Source organism: Tachyglossus aculeatus, chromosome 11 (assembly GCF_015852505.1).
Source record: "Tachyglossus aculeatus isolate mTacAcu1 chromosome 11, mTacAcu1.pri, whole genome shotgun sequence".
NCBI classification, from domain to species: Eukaryota; Metazoa; Chordata; class Mammalia; order Monotremata; family Tachyglossidae; genus Tachyglossus; species Tachyglossus aculeatus.
In genome coordinates this window covers 16,037,795-16,052,410 of record NC_052076.1, presented here as the reverse complement: position 1 = coordinate 16,052,410, position 14,616 = coordinate 16,037,795, and the positions used below count along the sequence as shown (strand labels likewise).

Sequence of the window (14,616 nt, the reverse complement as noted above, 5' to 3'; positions counted from 1 at the left end):
GGGGTGCCGGTGGCACATTCCCCCCGCCGTTCCTGATCCCGGCTCGAGGAGGGGAAAGGCGGCTTGAATTAGGAGGGAGAACTTTGGTTCAGACTCTCCCCGGGCAGGCCACTAGAGAAGCCACTGTGGCAAACCCCCTGGGACCGGTCACAGTGACGTGAGCCGAATTCTGTGGCTCCCGATTTCATGAGCTGCCGACAACAGTTGCGCGGAAATTGTGCTAAAGTCCTTTCTCCAGACCTAACTCGAATCTCACCCCGTTCCGCCTCCAGGTGCTTTTCGACCACGTCGGGTGCCTGAAGAAATACGACACGGCCCTGGACATCCTGAGAGACTTTTTCGAGCTGCGGCTTAAATACTACGGGCTAAGGAAAGAGTGGCTCGTCGGGATGCTGGGGGCCGAGTCCGCCAGGCTGAATAACCAGGCTCGCTTCATCCTGGAGAAGATCGAGGGCAAAATCGTCATCGGTACGTTCCCGGGACCTCTGCCGCCAAGGTCCGGAGCGATCCCGTCTGGGGAATAGCATTCAAGTCGGGTTCCGCTCGTTCTTTAGGGAGGGGCCGGGACTGCCCTGGAAGCCAAAAGCGTTGCTGGCGTGGGTGGTCAGAACCAAACTGAGTTTGTCTAGCGGCCAACATCCACCAGTTTGGACCGCGGATAGTCTTCGAGCCCGGGCCTCAGAGCCCTCTCGGTGCTCGTCGTCCCCCGGGAGAGCAGTGGTCCGAAGGGCAGGTGTCGTTTCAAGCATCCCGGGGCGGTGGGGGGAAACTCACTCGGGTCCTTCCTGCTTCCAGAAAACAAACCGAAGAAGGAGTTAATAAAGGTCCTGATCCAGCGGGGCTACGACTCCGATCCCGTCAAGGCCTGGAAGGAAGCGCAGCAGAAGGTAGCATCTCACGGGTCCCTGGGCCCATCCGTGGTGGGGGCGGGAGGACCCCCGGGTCCCATCAAACACAAGTCGGGTTGCCCCCCAACCCACCCAGCATATCCACATTAAGGGAAATGCAGAGTGTAGAACACCGGCCTCGGTGCACCCTCCCCGGACAAAGACATTCCCGGAAGGACATTCCCTAAAATCGGTCCTTCAGTCAGTGGCGTTTATCGAGCGCTTCCTACGTGCAAAGCACTGGGCTAAGTGCTTGGGGGCGAAGCGACGATCCTCCTGGCCCTGGCGGGACTGAGTGCATTGAAAACGTCGCCTAGGGTTCAAGTGAGGAGGAGAACGAAGACAGCGAGACTGAGAAGGAGGCTGAGAAGAGCGAACCCACTTCAGCCGCCGGGCCAGACTTCAACTACCTGCTCGAGATGCCGCTCTGGTACCTGACCAAGGAGAAGAAAGACGAGCTGTGTCGGCAAAGAGATAACAAGGTAAGGTGTTGGCTTCCCCGGGGTTGACCTTCCCGTTCCCACGCCACTGGCAGGCGGCCGGGGTTCGGCTCAGACCGCTGTCCACTTGGCGTTTAGACCCAAGAACTGGAGACCCTCAAGAGGAAGAGCCCCGCGGACCTGTGGAAGGAAGACCTGGCGGCTTTCATCGAAGAACTGGAGGTGGGTAGATGTTCCTTAGAGCCGCTTTCTGGTGGGAAGTTTGGATTTTGGAGGAGACCGTGGCCGTGGGGTCCGGATCCGGGAGGTCGGGTGATGGAACGGGAGCCTTGAGGGCGGGCACAGGGGGATCCCTTCCCCAGCGCACTTGGGAACTGGGCAAGGGGGTAGTTTGGAGGTGGGGAAACGTGATGGCACCTTGCTTCCCCGAAGGATTGGCGGGCGGCCCAGTTGCAGGTGACATCGCTTTTCACTGGGCTTCTGAAAGGGGCTGCTTTCTTGAGCCGGGAGGCCGGCCCCACCATCGAACTGGGTGGAGAGCTAATTGGGGTGCTCCTAAGCGCTTAGTGCAGTGCTCTGCACATAGTAAGCGCTCAATAAATACGATTGATGATGATGCTCCTGGAATCCCAAAAAGCAGAATGGGACAAAGTGGCTAGGCCAGAGGGGCATGTTGGTGCCATTGACGTATCTCTGCCCGCCCCCTGAGCCCGAATGTGTGCGCCCATTAAGGGCAGGGAATGTGTCTGGTAATTCTGTTGTACTCTCCCCAGCGCTTAATACAGTGCTCTGCACATTGTAAGCGCTCAAATAATGCGATCGATTGATCGATTGATTGATTTCCCCCGCCCCGCTCCCAGGCGGTCGAGACCAGAGAGAAGCAGGATGAGCAAGCCGGGCTCGCGGGCAAGGCCACCAAGGGAGGGAAGCTGAAGGTGAAGAAGACCCAGCTGGCGGAAATCCTGCCGTCTCCCCATGGCAGGAGAGTTATTCCTCGAGTGACCGTTGAGATGAAAGCGGAGGCAGAAAAGAAAATCAAAAAGAAGGTTAAGGTAACCCCCTTTGAAGTTTTTTTGTCGTCGTTGTCGTCGGTCACTTTCAAGCAGTGCCTTCCGCTTGAAACTCAGCTGGTGAATTTCTTGCGTTTTCTGGGGAGCCGGAGATTGACCCGCGTAACTAGTAGTAGTGATGGTGGGAGTGGTAGTGGTTGTTCGGTGCCTCGGACTCAGTAGGTTCTCAATCCCATTGGTCATTTGTTATTATTTTTATCTTTTAAATGCTGAACGTTTCGCCCTCACGGATTGAAAGCCTTTGTGGTGGCTGCTAACACCTGCGTCGCGAATGCTCTCTGTCTAGCTTTCCCACTGGTTACTTCCTCCGAAAACACCCCCCCGTCCTCCTCAAAGGCGAGGGTCGCCTTCTCACCAAACCCCACGTTCAGGAAAACTCGCGCTGGAGCCCTCGCCCCTTCCAGCGATTGCTCACATGGTCACAGAAATGTCCCCTAACTCCCAAACAGCATGTTGTGTGTATCGGGCCTGGCAGAACTGAGTGAGTATAGCCGAAATCAAGGCACAGAGGAACGCTTAGTTGTCAGGGGTGGTGCGGTGATAGTAATAATAATAACTGTGGTAACTGAAGCACAGAGAAGTGAAGCGACTTGCCCGAGATCACACAGCAGACGTATTGCAGAGCCATGATTAGAACCCACATCCTCTGGCTCTCAGACCCGGGCCCTTTCCCCTAGGCCACGCTGCTTCTCGTAGTCTGGCGGTCTGGACGGAGAATGGTTACGTCCCGGGCCCTCGCCTCACCACCTAGGCTCGCTTCAAATCACAACTTTGCAGCACCAGAAATTCCCCCGTGAGCTGGGCCTCCTCCCACCCCCACAGCCACGTCATCGGATTCCCGTGATTCTCCCAGCTCCCGGCGCGGCACTTGGCACATTGCAAGCACTCGGTGGAGACCACCGTTGTGGTTATTAATAATACTAATAATAATGATGGCATTTATTAAGCGCTTACTATGTGCAGAGCACCGTTCTAAGCGCCGGGGAGGTTACAAGGTGATCAGGTTGTCCCAGTGCGGCACATTGCAAGCACTCAGTGGAGACCACCGTTGTGGTTATTAATAATACTAATAATAATGATGGCATTTATTAAGCGCTTACTATGTGCAGAGCACTGTTCTAAGCCCTGGGGAGGTTACAAGGTGATCAGGTTGTCCCACAGGGCGGGGGCTCGCAGTCTTAATACCCATTTCACAGATGAGGGAACTGAGGCAAAGAGAAGTGACTCGCCCAAAGTCACACAGCTGACAAGTGGCGAAGCCGGGATTTGAACCCATGACCTCTGACTCCAAAACCCCTGCTCTTTCCACTGAGCCACGCTGCTTCCCTACCCCAGCACTTAATATAGAGCTTGGCACATACTAAATGCTCAAATGTATATATGTTTGTACATATTTAGTACTCTATTTATTTTACTTGTACATATCTATTCTATTTATTTTATTTTGTTAGGATGTTTGGTTTTGTTCTCTGCCTCCCCCTTTTAGACTGTGAGCCCACCGTTGGGTAGGGACTGTCTCTAGATGTTGCCAACTTGTACTTCCCAAGCGCTTAGTCCAGTGCTCTGCACACAGTAAGCGCTCAATAAGTACGACTGATTGGTTGATCAAATACTTTTTTCAAAATATTACTGCTGCTGTTAATAATAAAAACAGCAGGGAAAAACAACAACAGTAGTGATCAAAACAGACACTTTCTCTGAGGAAGCATCCTGCTGATCTGGAGGTGAGAAAAAAATTAAAGACGCCATTTCAGCTCAGCTAGAAATGCTTGGCAAACACAAAAAGAGGCGAGAATAATCTGTAAGTCCCTGGGGATGCTGCTACAAAAGAGGGGTCCATCCTCCTCCTTTGGAGCGCAAAGGGGAAAAAACGGAAGCCGCTACGAAGCACCGAGCTGGCTACTGAAAGGACCGGACTCTCCCCAGGTCTCTTTCGCCAAGTTATGCCCGCAACCCCACTCGAGAACTGAGAACTGAATCCATCTCCATCCCCACACCAGGCCGGTCACCGGCTGGAAGGGGGATGAGTCGAACTCTGTGTTTCCCCAGTCCGAGACCAGCGCCGGCAGCTCCCCGGAAGACAAGGAGCCCATGAGCCTCAAGCAGAGATTGGAGAAGAAATTGAAATCGGACACAGGTACCGGGGACGTCCCAGGGAAACCGTACCAGGCCTAAATGGTGGGGGGTCCCGGGCGATGGCGAGCGGAGAAGTACCTGGGGCCGCGGGTTGGGGGGCTGCAGCTGCCGAATGGGGGGGTGTGATGTGGGAAGGAACCTCTCCCGCCAGGCCCCAAAGCAAAGAAGCAGAGCACGCTGCCGTTAAAACCAGTCAAAAAGGAGAAGAAGAGGAACCCTTGGTCAGACTCGGAGTCCGACCTGAGCTGTGACGACAGTGACGTCGACGTGGCGCCAAGGGAAGCCAAGCCGCGCAGAGCCGCAGGTGAGAGGATGACGGCGGCGAGTAACGATGACAGTATTAAGTTCTTCTCTCCTGCTTAGGCCGAGCCTCCTGTGAGACGGGGACCGTAGACTGTAAGCCGTCCCTCCAGAATGACAGTTTCTTGTTATCTTGTACTCTCCCAAGAGCTGAGTACAGTGCTTTGCACACAGTAAGCGATCAATATATACGATCAAATGAATGGTTGAGTGTCCGACCTGATTGTCTGCGTAGTACAATGCTTGACACGTAGTAAACGCTGTCATTGTGCAGAGCATAGGAAAAGAATACACAGTGGGAATTAGACATGGTCCCTGGCCCCCATGGGGCTCACAATCAGAGAATATAAAGGGACAGAGGGGACTGGACAGACACACAAAAAAAGTTGGAATAAAACACCAAGACGACATAAAGGACGTGGACAAATAGCCACGGACTGAGAGGGCGTCCAGACACACAAAAAAAGTTGGAATAAAACACCAAGACGAAATAAAGGTCAAATAGCCACGGACTGAGAGGGCGTCCAGTTGCTCTGAGACGCTTGGGGAAAAGGTTTTTTTTTTTAAAAAAAAATGGTATTTAAGTGCTTACTTTGTGCCAGTCGCTGTACTAAGCGCTGAGATAGATATATAATAATCCGGTAGGACACACAGACCATGGGGTTCACGGTCTTAACCCTCATTTTTAAAGATGAGGCACAGAGAAGTGGAGTGACTTGCCCAAGGTCACCCAGCAGACAAGTGGCGGAGGCAGGATTAGAACCTGGGTCCTCCTGACTCTCTATCCTCTAGGCCACACTGCTTCATTTGGGAAACCCACCCTGGGGTCCTTGAGGAACTCGAGCCATGAGGGGCGGCGTTTCCGACTTACCAGAGGCGGACGGGGCCAGATCGCTCGAGCTAAATAGCCCTTTGTGTCCCTTCAGCCAAATCCAAATACACAGTTGATCTGAGTTCGGACTCGGACAGCTCGGATTCCGGCGGAAAAGACTCCACAGCCGAGGAAGAGGACTTCATCCCCTCCAAAGTCACCTCCTCAAGAGTGGCCATTTCGAGGACGAAGGCTGACCCAGGGTGAGTGGAATGGTTCCAGTGGGGCTAAGGGGGTGGGCCGGGCCCCCGGAGGGGAGCTCAGGCCCAGCGGGGGCCCCCCGAAAGCCGGCTTAGCCTCCCCTCCAATCCATCATTCACAACCAATGGCATTTACTGAGCGCTCACTACTCACCAAGCACTTGGGAGAGCCTTCTCTCTGATCTCCCATCCTCGTGTCTCTCTCCACTTCAATCCATACTTCATGCTGCTGCCCGGATTATCTTTGTCCAGAAACGCTCTGGACATATTACTCCCCTCCTCAAAAACCTCCAATGGCTACCGATCAATCTGCGCATCAGGCAGAAACTCCTCACCCTGGGCTTCAAGGCTGTCCATCACCTCACCCCCTCCTACCTCACCTCCCTTCTCTCCTTCTACTGCCCAGCCCGCACCCTCCGCTCCTCCACCACTAATCTCCTCACTGTACCTCGCTCTCGCCTGTCCCGCCATCGACCCCCGGCCCACGTCACCCCCCGGGCCTGGAATGCCCCCAATCCCTCTGCCCCTCCGCCAAGCTCGCTCTCTTCCTCCCTTCAAGGCCCTGCTGAGAGCTCACCTCCTCCAGGAGGCCTTCCCAGACTGAGCCCCTTCTTTCCTCTCCCCCTCGTCCCCCTCTCCATCCCCCCGTCTTACCTCCTTCCCTTCCCCACAGCACCTGTATATATGTATATATGGTTGCACATATTTATTACTCTATTTATTTATTTATTTGTTTATTTTACTTGTACATTTCTATCCTACTTATTTTATTTTGTTGGTATGTTTGGTTCTGTTCTCTGTCTCCCCCTTTTAGACTGTGAGCCCACTGTTGGGTAGGGACTGTCTCTATGTGATGCCAATTTGTACTTCCCAAGCGCCTAGTACAGTGCTCTGCACATAGTAAGCGCTCAATAAATACAATTGATTGATTGATTGGGAAAATACAACAGAATTAGAATGAGGAGCAGCGTAGCTTAGCGGTTAGAGCACAGGCCCGGGAGTCAGAAGCACCCGGGTTCTCATCCTGGCTCCGCCACTCGTCGGCTGTGCGACCTTGGGCAGGTCGCTTCACTTCTCTGGGCCTTGTTACCTCATCTGTGAAACGGGAATTACGGCTTTGAGCCCCCTCCTCCCCATCCCCCCCGCCTTACCTCCTTCCCCTCCCTACAGCACCTGTATATGTGTTTGTACGTATCTATTTTATTTGTACATATTCTGTTTATTTTACTTTGTTAATATGTTTTGTTGTCTGTCTCCCCCTTCTAGACTGTGAGCCCGCTGTTGGGTAGGGACCGTCTCTAGATGTTGCCAACTTGGACTTCCCAAGTACTTAGTACAGTGCTCTGCACACAGTAAGCGCTCAATAAATACGATTGAATGATTGATTGTTGGGTAGGGACCGTTTCTATATGTTGCCAACTTGGACTTCCCAAGCACTTAGTCCAGTGCTCTGCACACAATAAGCGCTCAATAAATACGATTGATTGATTGTTGGGTAGGGACCGTCTCTATATGTTGCCAACTTGGACTTCCCAAGCGCTTAGTACAGCGCTCTGCACACAGTAAGCGCTCAATAAATACGATTGATTGATTGTTGGGTAGGGACCGTCTCTAGATGTTGCCAACTTGGACTTCCCAAGCGCTTAGTCCAGAGCTCTGCACACAGTAAGCGCTCAATAAATACGATTGAATGAATGAATGAGCCCCATGTGGGGCATGGACTGTGTCCAACCTGATTACTCTGTATCTACCCCAGTGCTTAGTACAGCGCCCGGTGCATAGTAAGCGCTTGGTAAATACCATAAAAAATATTAACTCCACCCCTGCATGATAATGGTAATGGTTAAACGCTTACTATGTGCCAGGCACTGCGTTACACCAAGTGGGTGCTCAACAAAAGGTAGTGCCCCTGCTCATCTCCATGTACTAAGCGCTTAGTACAGTGCTCTGCACATAGTAAGCGCTCAATAAATACGATTGATGATGTGGGCCGAGCCCCCGGGCAGCCCGGAAACTCCGATAGCACCGCAAGCCAAGCGTGTTGGCGGCCAAAGCTGTTCCCGGTAGCCTCAGGGACCCTCTCGGACCACCCCCGCCATCAAACCCCGCCCTGTCACCTGGCCCAAGACGCTTCCTTCCCCCGGGCCTCGGTTTCTCCATCTGGGAAATGGGGAGGGGCAGCCCTGACCCTCTCGTTCATTCATTCGATCGTATTTATTGAGCGCTTACTGAGTGCAGAGCACCGTACCAAGCGTTCGACTTGCAGGGATGTCTGGGGGGGAAAGCGATGTCAGTGCGCAATCATCAGCTGGGCTAGGAGCTCCTATGGGTCTTTGTATTCCAGGGGACACCAAGAGAAGGTGGCTGATGAGGACCACGAGCGCCAACAAACTGCCAAATCAAGTACGTGTATTTTTTGGGGGTGGCGCGGGTGCACACGCCTGCATTTCTGTGTCGGGGGGTCCTTGGGTGCCAGCGTCAACAGGGTAAACGAAACAAAAGCTGTCTTCCAGCACCTCCTGGAATTGTCTCCTATTATTTCATTCGTTCAATCGTATTTATTGAGCGCTTCCTGTGTGCAGAGCACTGGACACTGATCTACCCAAGTACCCACGCTGGCAAGGGATTTGGGCTCCCCCTAAGAATAATAATTACTACCATTGTTAGTAGCTATCATTACTGTTGTATGAAGCGTTTTCTAGGTGACCACATTGTCCCAAGCACAGGAGTAGATACAAGTTAAGCAATCACAGATGCCCCCCTAAGAATAATAATTACTATCATTGTTAGTAGCTATCATTCTTGTTGTATGAAGCGTTTTCTAGGTGACCACATTGTCCCAAGCACAGGAGTAGATACAAGTTAAGTAGTAACAGATGCCCCCCTAAGAATATTAATTACTATCATTGTTAGTAGCTATCATTATTGTTGCATGAAGCGTTTTCTAGGTGACCACATTGTCCCAAGCACGGGAGTAGATACAAGTTAAGCAGTAACAGATGCCCCCCAAGAATAATAATTGCTATCATTGTTAGTAGCTATCATTATTGTTGTATGAAGCGTTTTCTAGGTGACCACATTGTCCCAAGCACGGGAGTAGATACAAGTTAAGCAGTCACAGATGCCCCCCTAAGAATAATAATTACTATCATTGTTGGTAGCTATCATTATTGTTGTATGAAGCGTTTTCTAGGTAACCACATTGTCCCAAGCGCAGGAGTAGATACAAGTTAAGCAGTCACAGATGCCCCCCTAAGAATATTAATTACTGTCATTGTTAGTAGCTATCATTATTGTTGTATGAAGCATTTTCTAGGTGACCACATTGTCCCAAGCTCAGTAGATACAAGTTAAGCAGTAACAGATGCCCCCCTAAGAATATTAATTACTATCATTGTTAGTAGCTATCATTATTGTTGTATGAAGGTTTTCTAGGTGACCACACTGTCCCAAGCACGGGAGTAGATACAAGTTAAGCAGTAACAGATGCCCCCCTAAGAATAATAATTATTATCATTGTTAGTAGCTATCATTATTGGTGTATGAAGCGTTTTCTAGGTGACCTCATGGTCCCAAGCACAGGAGTAGATGCAAGTTAAGCATTCACAGATGCCCCCCTAAGAAGAATAATTACTATCATTGTTAGTAGCTATCATTCTTGTTGTATGAAGCGTTTTCTAGGTGACCACATTGTCCCAAGCACAGGAGTAGATACAAGTTAAGCAGTCACAGATGCCCCCCTAAGAATAATAATTACTATCATTGTTAGTAGCTATCATTATTGTTGCATGAAGCGTTTTCTAGGTGACCGCATTGTCCCAAGCACAGGAGTAGATACAAGTTAAGCAGTCACAGATGCCGCCGTGTCGTAAGAATGACTGGGCTGTCACACCTGACGAGGTTTTGTCTCCCCCTTTTAGACTGTGAGCCCACTGTTGGGTCTCTATATGTTGCCAGTTTGTACTTCCCAAGCGCTTAGTACAGTGCTCTGCACACAGTAAGCGCTCAATAAATACGATTGATGATGATGATGATTTAGGCGGGCATGCAGTTCATCAACTGGAAGGGTTTGGGGGCACCTCCCCGGGGTGGGAGGACATTCTTAGAGATGTGTTCTGTCTCCTGAAGTCGAAATCCAGAACTCCGACACCTCTGATGAAGAAGGCCCGGTCTCAGCGGCTCGGGACCCTCCCACCCGCGACCCGTCTCCCGGCCCCGTGATCCCGAGCCCGCCGCCTAAGAAGCCGGCCCCTGCCCGGGGGAAGAAAACCACCGCTGCCGCCGCCGGAGCCAAGGGTAAGGGCAAGTATCGGTCACGAGGCAAACCTTGGGGCCGAGATTCCCTGGGGATTTCCGGCTCCGGGGGATGGAGCCAGCCGGAAACATCGGGAGAGCGGGCCGGGGGGCCTGGGCCCGGAAAGCCGCTGAAGGCGTGTGGGCCGCCCTGCTCTCAGTCAGTCATTCAATCGGATTTATTGAGCGCTTACTGTGTGCAGAGCGCTGGACTGAGCGCTTGGGATGTCCAAGTCGGCAACATAGAGAGACGGTCCCTACGCAACAGCAGGCTCGCGGTCGAGAAGGGGGAGACGGACAACAAACCAAAACATATTAACAAAATAAAATAAATATTCATTCGATCGTATTTATTGAGCGCTTACTGTGTGCAGAGCACTGGACTAAGCGCTTGGGAAGTCCAAGTCGGCAACATATAGAGACGGTCCCTACCCAACAGCGGGCTCGCAGTCTAGAAGGGGGAGACTGGCAACAAAACAAAACATATTAACAAAATAAACTTTCATTCATTCATTCAATCGTATTTATTGAGCACTTACTGTGTGCAGAGCACTGGACTAAGCGCTTGGAAAGTACAGTTGGCAACATATAGAGACGGTCCCTACCCAACAGCGGGCTCACGGTCGAGAAGGGGGAGACAGACAACAAAACAAAACGTATTAACAAAATAAAATAAATATTCATTCGATCGTATTTATTGAGCGCTTACTGTGTGCAGAGCACTGAACTAAGCGCTTGGGAAGTCCAAGCTGGCAACATATAGAAACGGTCCCTACCCAACAGCGGGCTCACAGTCTAGAAGGGGGAGACAGAGAACAAAACAAAACATGTTAACAAAATAAAATAGACTAAATATGTACAAATAAAATAGAGTAATAAATACGTACAAACATATATGCATATATACAGGTGCTGTGGGGAGGGGAAGGAGGTAAGGCGGGGGGGATGTGAAGGGGGAGGATATGTACAAGTAAAATAAATAGAGTAATGAATATGTACAAACATATATACATAGTGACTTAAATATAAATAGCACACCCCTCTAAATGTTTATCACAACCGAAAATTTGGTAACCCAGTTTTCTGGATATGCATATGCTAGGTATCTAAGCATGGGGACTTTCCTTTTTTCAGAGCAGTAATTGCCCCAAATCAGTCATTTAATCAATGGTATTTATAAGAATAAGAATGGCAAGTATTAACAGTTACTATGTGCCAAGCACTGTTATAAGCGCTGGGGAGGTTACAAGGTGATCAGGTTGCCCCACGTGGGGCTCACCGTCCTAATATCCATTCCACAGATGAGGCAGCTGAGGCCCAGAGAAGTCAAGTGACTTGTCCAAAGTCACACAGCTAAGTGGCGGAGCTGGGATTTGAACCCGTGACCTGTCACCACCCCTTCTCCCTTCCCGTCCGGTGTCACTCATCCTTCTCCGACCGTTCAGACCCGGAGCTCCGGCCCGGCCCGCTCGTCCACATCTATTTCCCCTGGGGCCATCGGGAGGTCCGGCGAGGGCCCTAATAAGAATAATGATGGCATTTAAGCGCTTACGATATGCAAAGCAACCAATCAATCGTATTTATTGAGCGCTTACTGTGTGCAGAGCACTGTACTAAGCGCTTGGGAAGTACAAGTCGGCAACATATAGAGACGGTCCCTACCCGACACTGTTCTAAGCTCCGGGGAGGTCCCCGGGTGATCAGGTTGTCCCACGGGGGGCTCGCAGTCTTCATCCCCATTTTGCAGAGGAGGTAACTGAGGCACAGAGAAGTGTTCCTCTCCCCCTCCCCATCCCCCCCACCTTACCTCCTTCCCCTCCCCACAGCACCTGTATATACTTTTGTACATAGTTATTACTCTATTTTATTTGTACCTGTATACGTGTATATATGTTTGTACGGATTTATTACTCTATTTTATTTGTACCTATTTATTCTATTTATTTTATTTTGTTAATATGTTTTGTTCTCCGTCTCCCCCTTCGAGACTGTGAGCCCGCTGTTGGGTAGGGGACCGTCTCTCTATGTTGCCGACTTGGACTTCCCAAGCGCTTAGTAGAGTGCTCTGCACACAGTAAGCGCTCAATAAATACGACTGCATGAATGAATAACCCGGGGGCTGTTATTGCAGGCGCGGTTGCCCCCGCCGGGACGAAGAAGGCAGCGGCCCCGAGGACCACCAAGGCCGCCGCGGCCAAGAAGGCGGGCTCGGACAGCGGGGCGGCCGCGGGCCCCAAGAAGGCCGCCCCCGCCAAAGAGAAGCAGCAGCGCAAGAGGAAGCCCGTCCCCGAAGACTCAGACGACTCGGACTTCGGAAAGAAAGTTTTCAAATCTGTGGCCACCAAGGTGGGTTCGGCCACCGGGAGGTGGGCGGTGCTGAAAGTCGAACGGGTGGTCTAACCGGGGACGGCGGCGTGGCACCCCACGGACGGGCAGACCCCGAAAAGCACCAACCCCTCCTTTACCCTTCTCTTCCAGAAAGCCAAAGTGGACGACGACGACGACGACGATTTCCGGATCGAAACTGCCCCCGTTGCCCCCCGGGCCCGGCCCGGCCGCGCCAAGAAGCCTATCCAGTACCTCGAGGAGTCCGACGACGACATATTTTAGGTAGCGGGCTTGTTTTTAAAAGTCTCGGAGCCCGAGACTGGTTTTGAATTAAAATGGTTCTCCCAAGAGTTCTTAATTCCCCCCCGTCCCCCGATTGCAGCATAGGTTTTATTCTAGATGTATTTTATCAGGTTAAGAATAGGGTTCAGTTTAGCCGCCGGGAAGTACCGATTGAGCGCTCTGCCTTGCCCCCGCAAAGGAATCGACCCTTTCCATCCAGAGGGGCCGGCGATCTCTAATGAACTGGCCGAGCGACACTTTGAGTCTCGGTTCCATTGCACTTGAATGGGATTTTTACCCCTTCCCGTGGTTGACTTGCTCCCCTCCCTCCCCACCCCGGCAAGGGATGGGTTCCAAAAGCGCGGGCCCCGGGAGCCCCCGGCGTACGAGGTTTGGTTTTAAGCACTTAAGACCTTAAACTACTTAAGTTTTAAGCTCCAAAAGCACGGACCCCGGGAGCCCTCTGCGTGCGAGGTTCGGTTTTAAGACCTTAAACTACTTAACTTTTAAGCAAGTCCAGTTTCAGCTAATGGGCAGCACCTTTTAGGCTTTCCAAATCCCGGCCGTCGGGCCTTCCAAACCTCCCGTCCCTTGTCGTGCCCCCGTGCCATTCCCGTTTCCACGGAGCCTTGGCTCGTCCCCGTCCCGCCGCCGAAGGGCAACCCGGGTGCCCGGGCGGAGTAGGAGCTTCTCAGGCAGCTGGCATCTCGAGCCAAACCGTATCCCCCGGTTTGGCGTTCAAATCCCCCGGCTCACCGTGTACAAAGTGTCCGTGTAGTCGTGGCGTCCTGTGAATGTCTGTAAATATTTGCTGTGTTTCCCGGTTGTCCGTTCATTAGGAAAAAAAAAAAAGAATTCTGTTTTGGTTTTTTTTTACAAGAATAAAGAAGTTTGTAAACATGGATTTGCATCCCTGATCCCCCCCCTCACCAACCTCCATGCGGCGCGAGGTTGGAGAATCTGGGGGAGGCGCGTCTCTCCCATAGCCCCGAGCTGGCCCCGGGGAACGTGGGCAGAAATAATAACTGTGGTATTTGTTGAGCGCTTACTATGGGCCAGGCACCGTGCTAAGCACTGAGGTAAATAATAATAATAATAATGATGGCATTTGTTAAGCGCTTACTATGTGCAAAGCACTGTTCTAAGCGCTGGGGAGGTGACAAGGTGATCAGGTTGTCCCCTGGGGGGACTCACAATGTGTGTAAATGTGTGATAATCGTATTTATTGAGCACTTACTGTGTGCAGAAATGTGTAATAATCAATCAATCGTATTTATTGAGCGCTTACTGTGTGCAGAGCACTGGACTAAGCGCTGGGGAAGTACAAGTTGGCAACATATAGAGACGGTCCCTACCCAACAGTGGGATCAGGTCGGACACGGTCTCTGTCCCACATAGGGCTCACAGTCGTAATCCCCATTTTACAGATGAGGAAAACGAAGGCCAGAGGAGTGACATGACTTGGCCAAGGTCACACGGCAGGCAAGCGGTGGAGCAGGGATTAGATCCCGGGTCCTTTTGAGTGCCAGGCCCGCCACGCTACCCCAAGAGACTCATGGGAGGGCCCCCCTGCCCCCCAGCTCTACCACCATTCATTCAATCGTATTTATTGAGCGCTTACTGTGTGCAGAGCGCTGTACTAAGCGCTTGGGAAGTCCAAGTTGGCAACGTATAGAGACAGTCCCTACCCAACAGCGGGCTCACGGTCTAGAGGTGCCAGCCCCGGGGGTGGCACCAAATCATCATCATCAATCGTATTTATTGAGCGCTTACTGTGTGCAGAGCACTGTACTAAGCGCTTGGGAAGTA

General features: G+C 51.7%; 1 protein-coding gene across 1 annotated transcript in view; it reads left to right on the top strand.

Moving 5' to 3' along the window:
* The window catches only part of TOP2A (DNA topoisomerase II alpha), a 32,957-nt gene extending 19,259 nt beyond the window's left edge, over positions 1 to 13,698 (top strand). The window contains exons 24-35 of the mRNA XM_038754538.1: positions 273 to 468; positions 796 to 887; positions 1,205 to 1,369; positions 1,466 to 1,549; positions 2,188 to 2,379; positions 4,447 to 4,534; positions 4,685 to 4,837; positions 5,760 to 5,907; positions 8,249 to 8,307; positions 10,033 to 10,200; positions 12,329 to 12,543; positions 12,676 to 13,698. Of these exons, the coding sequence (XP_038610466.1) occupies positions 273 to 468; positions 796 to 887; positions 1,205 to 1,369; positions 1,466 to 1,549; positions 2,188 to 2,379; positions 4,447 to 4,534; positions 4,685 to 4,837; positions 5,760 to 5,907; positions 8,249 to 8,307; positions 10,033 to 10,200; positions 12,329 to 12,543; positions 12,676 to 12,807 (1,692 nt within the window). The 3' untranslated portion in view covers positions 12,808 to 13,698. The remainder of the gene's footprint in view (positions 1 to 272; positions 469 to 795; positions 888 to 1,204; positions 1,370 to 1,465; positions 1,550 to 2,187; positions 2,380 to 4,446; positions 4,535 to 4,684; positions 4,838 to 5,759; positions 5,908 to 8,248; positions 8,308 to 10,032; positions 10,201 to 12,328; positions 12,544 to 12,675) is intronic.
* The last annotated feature ends 918 nt before the right edge of the window (positions 13,699 to 14,616 follow it).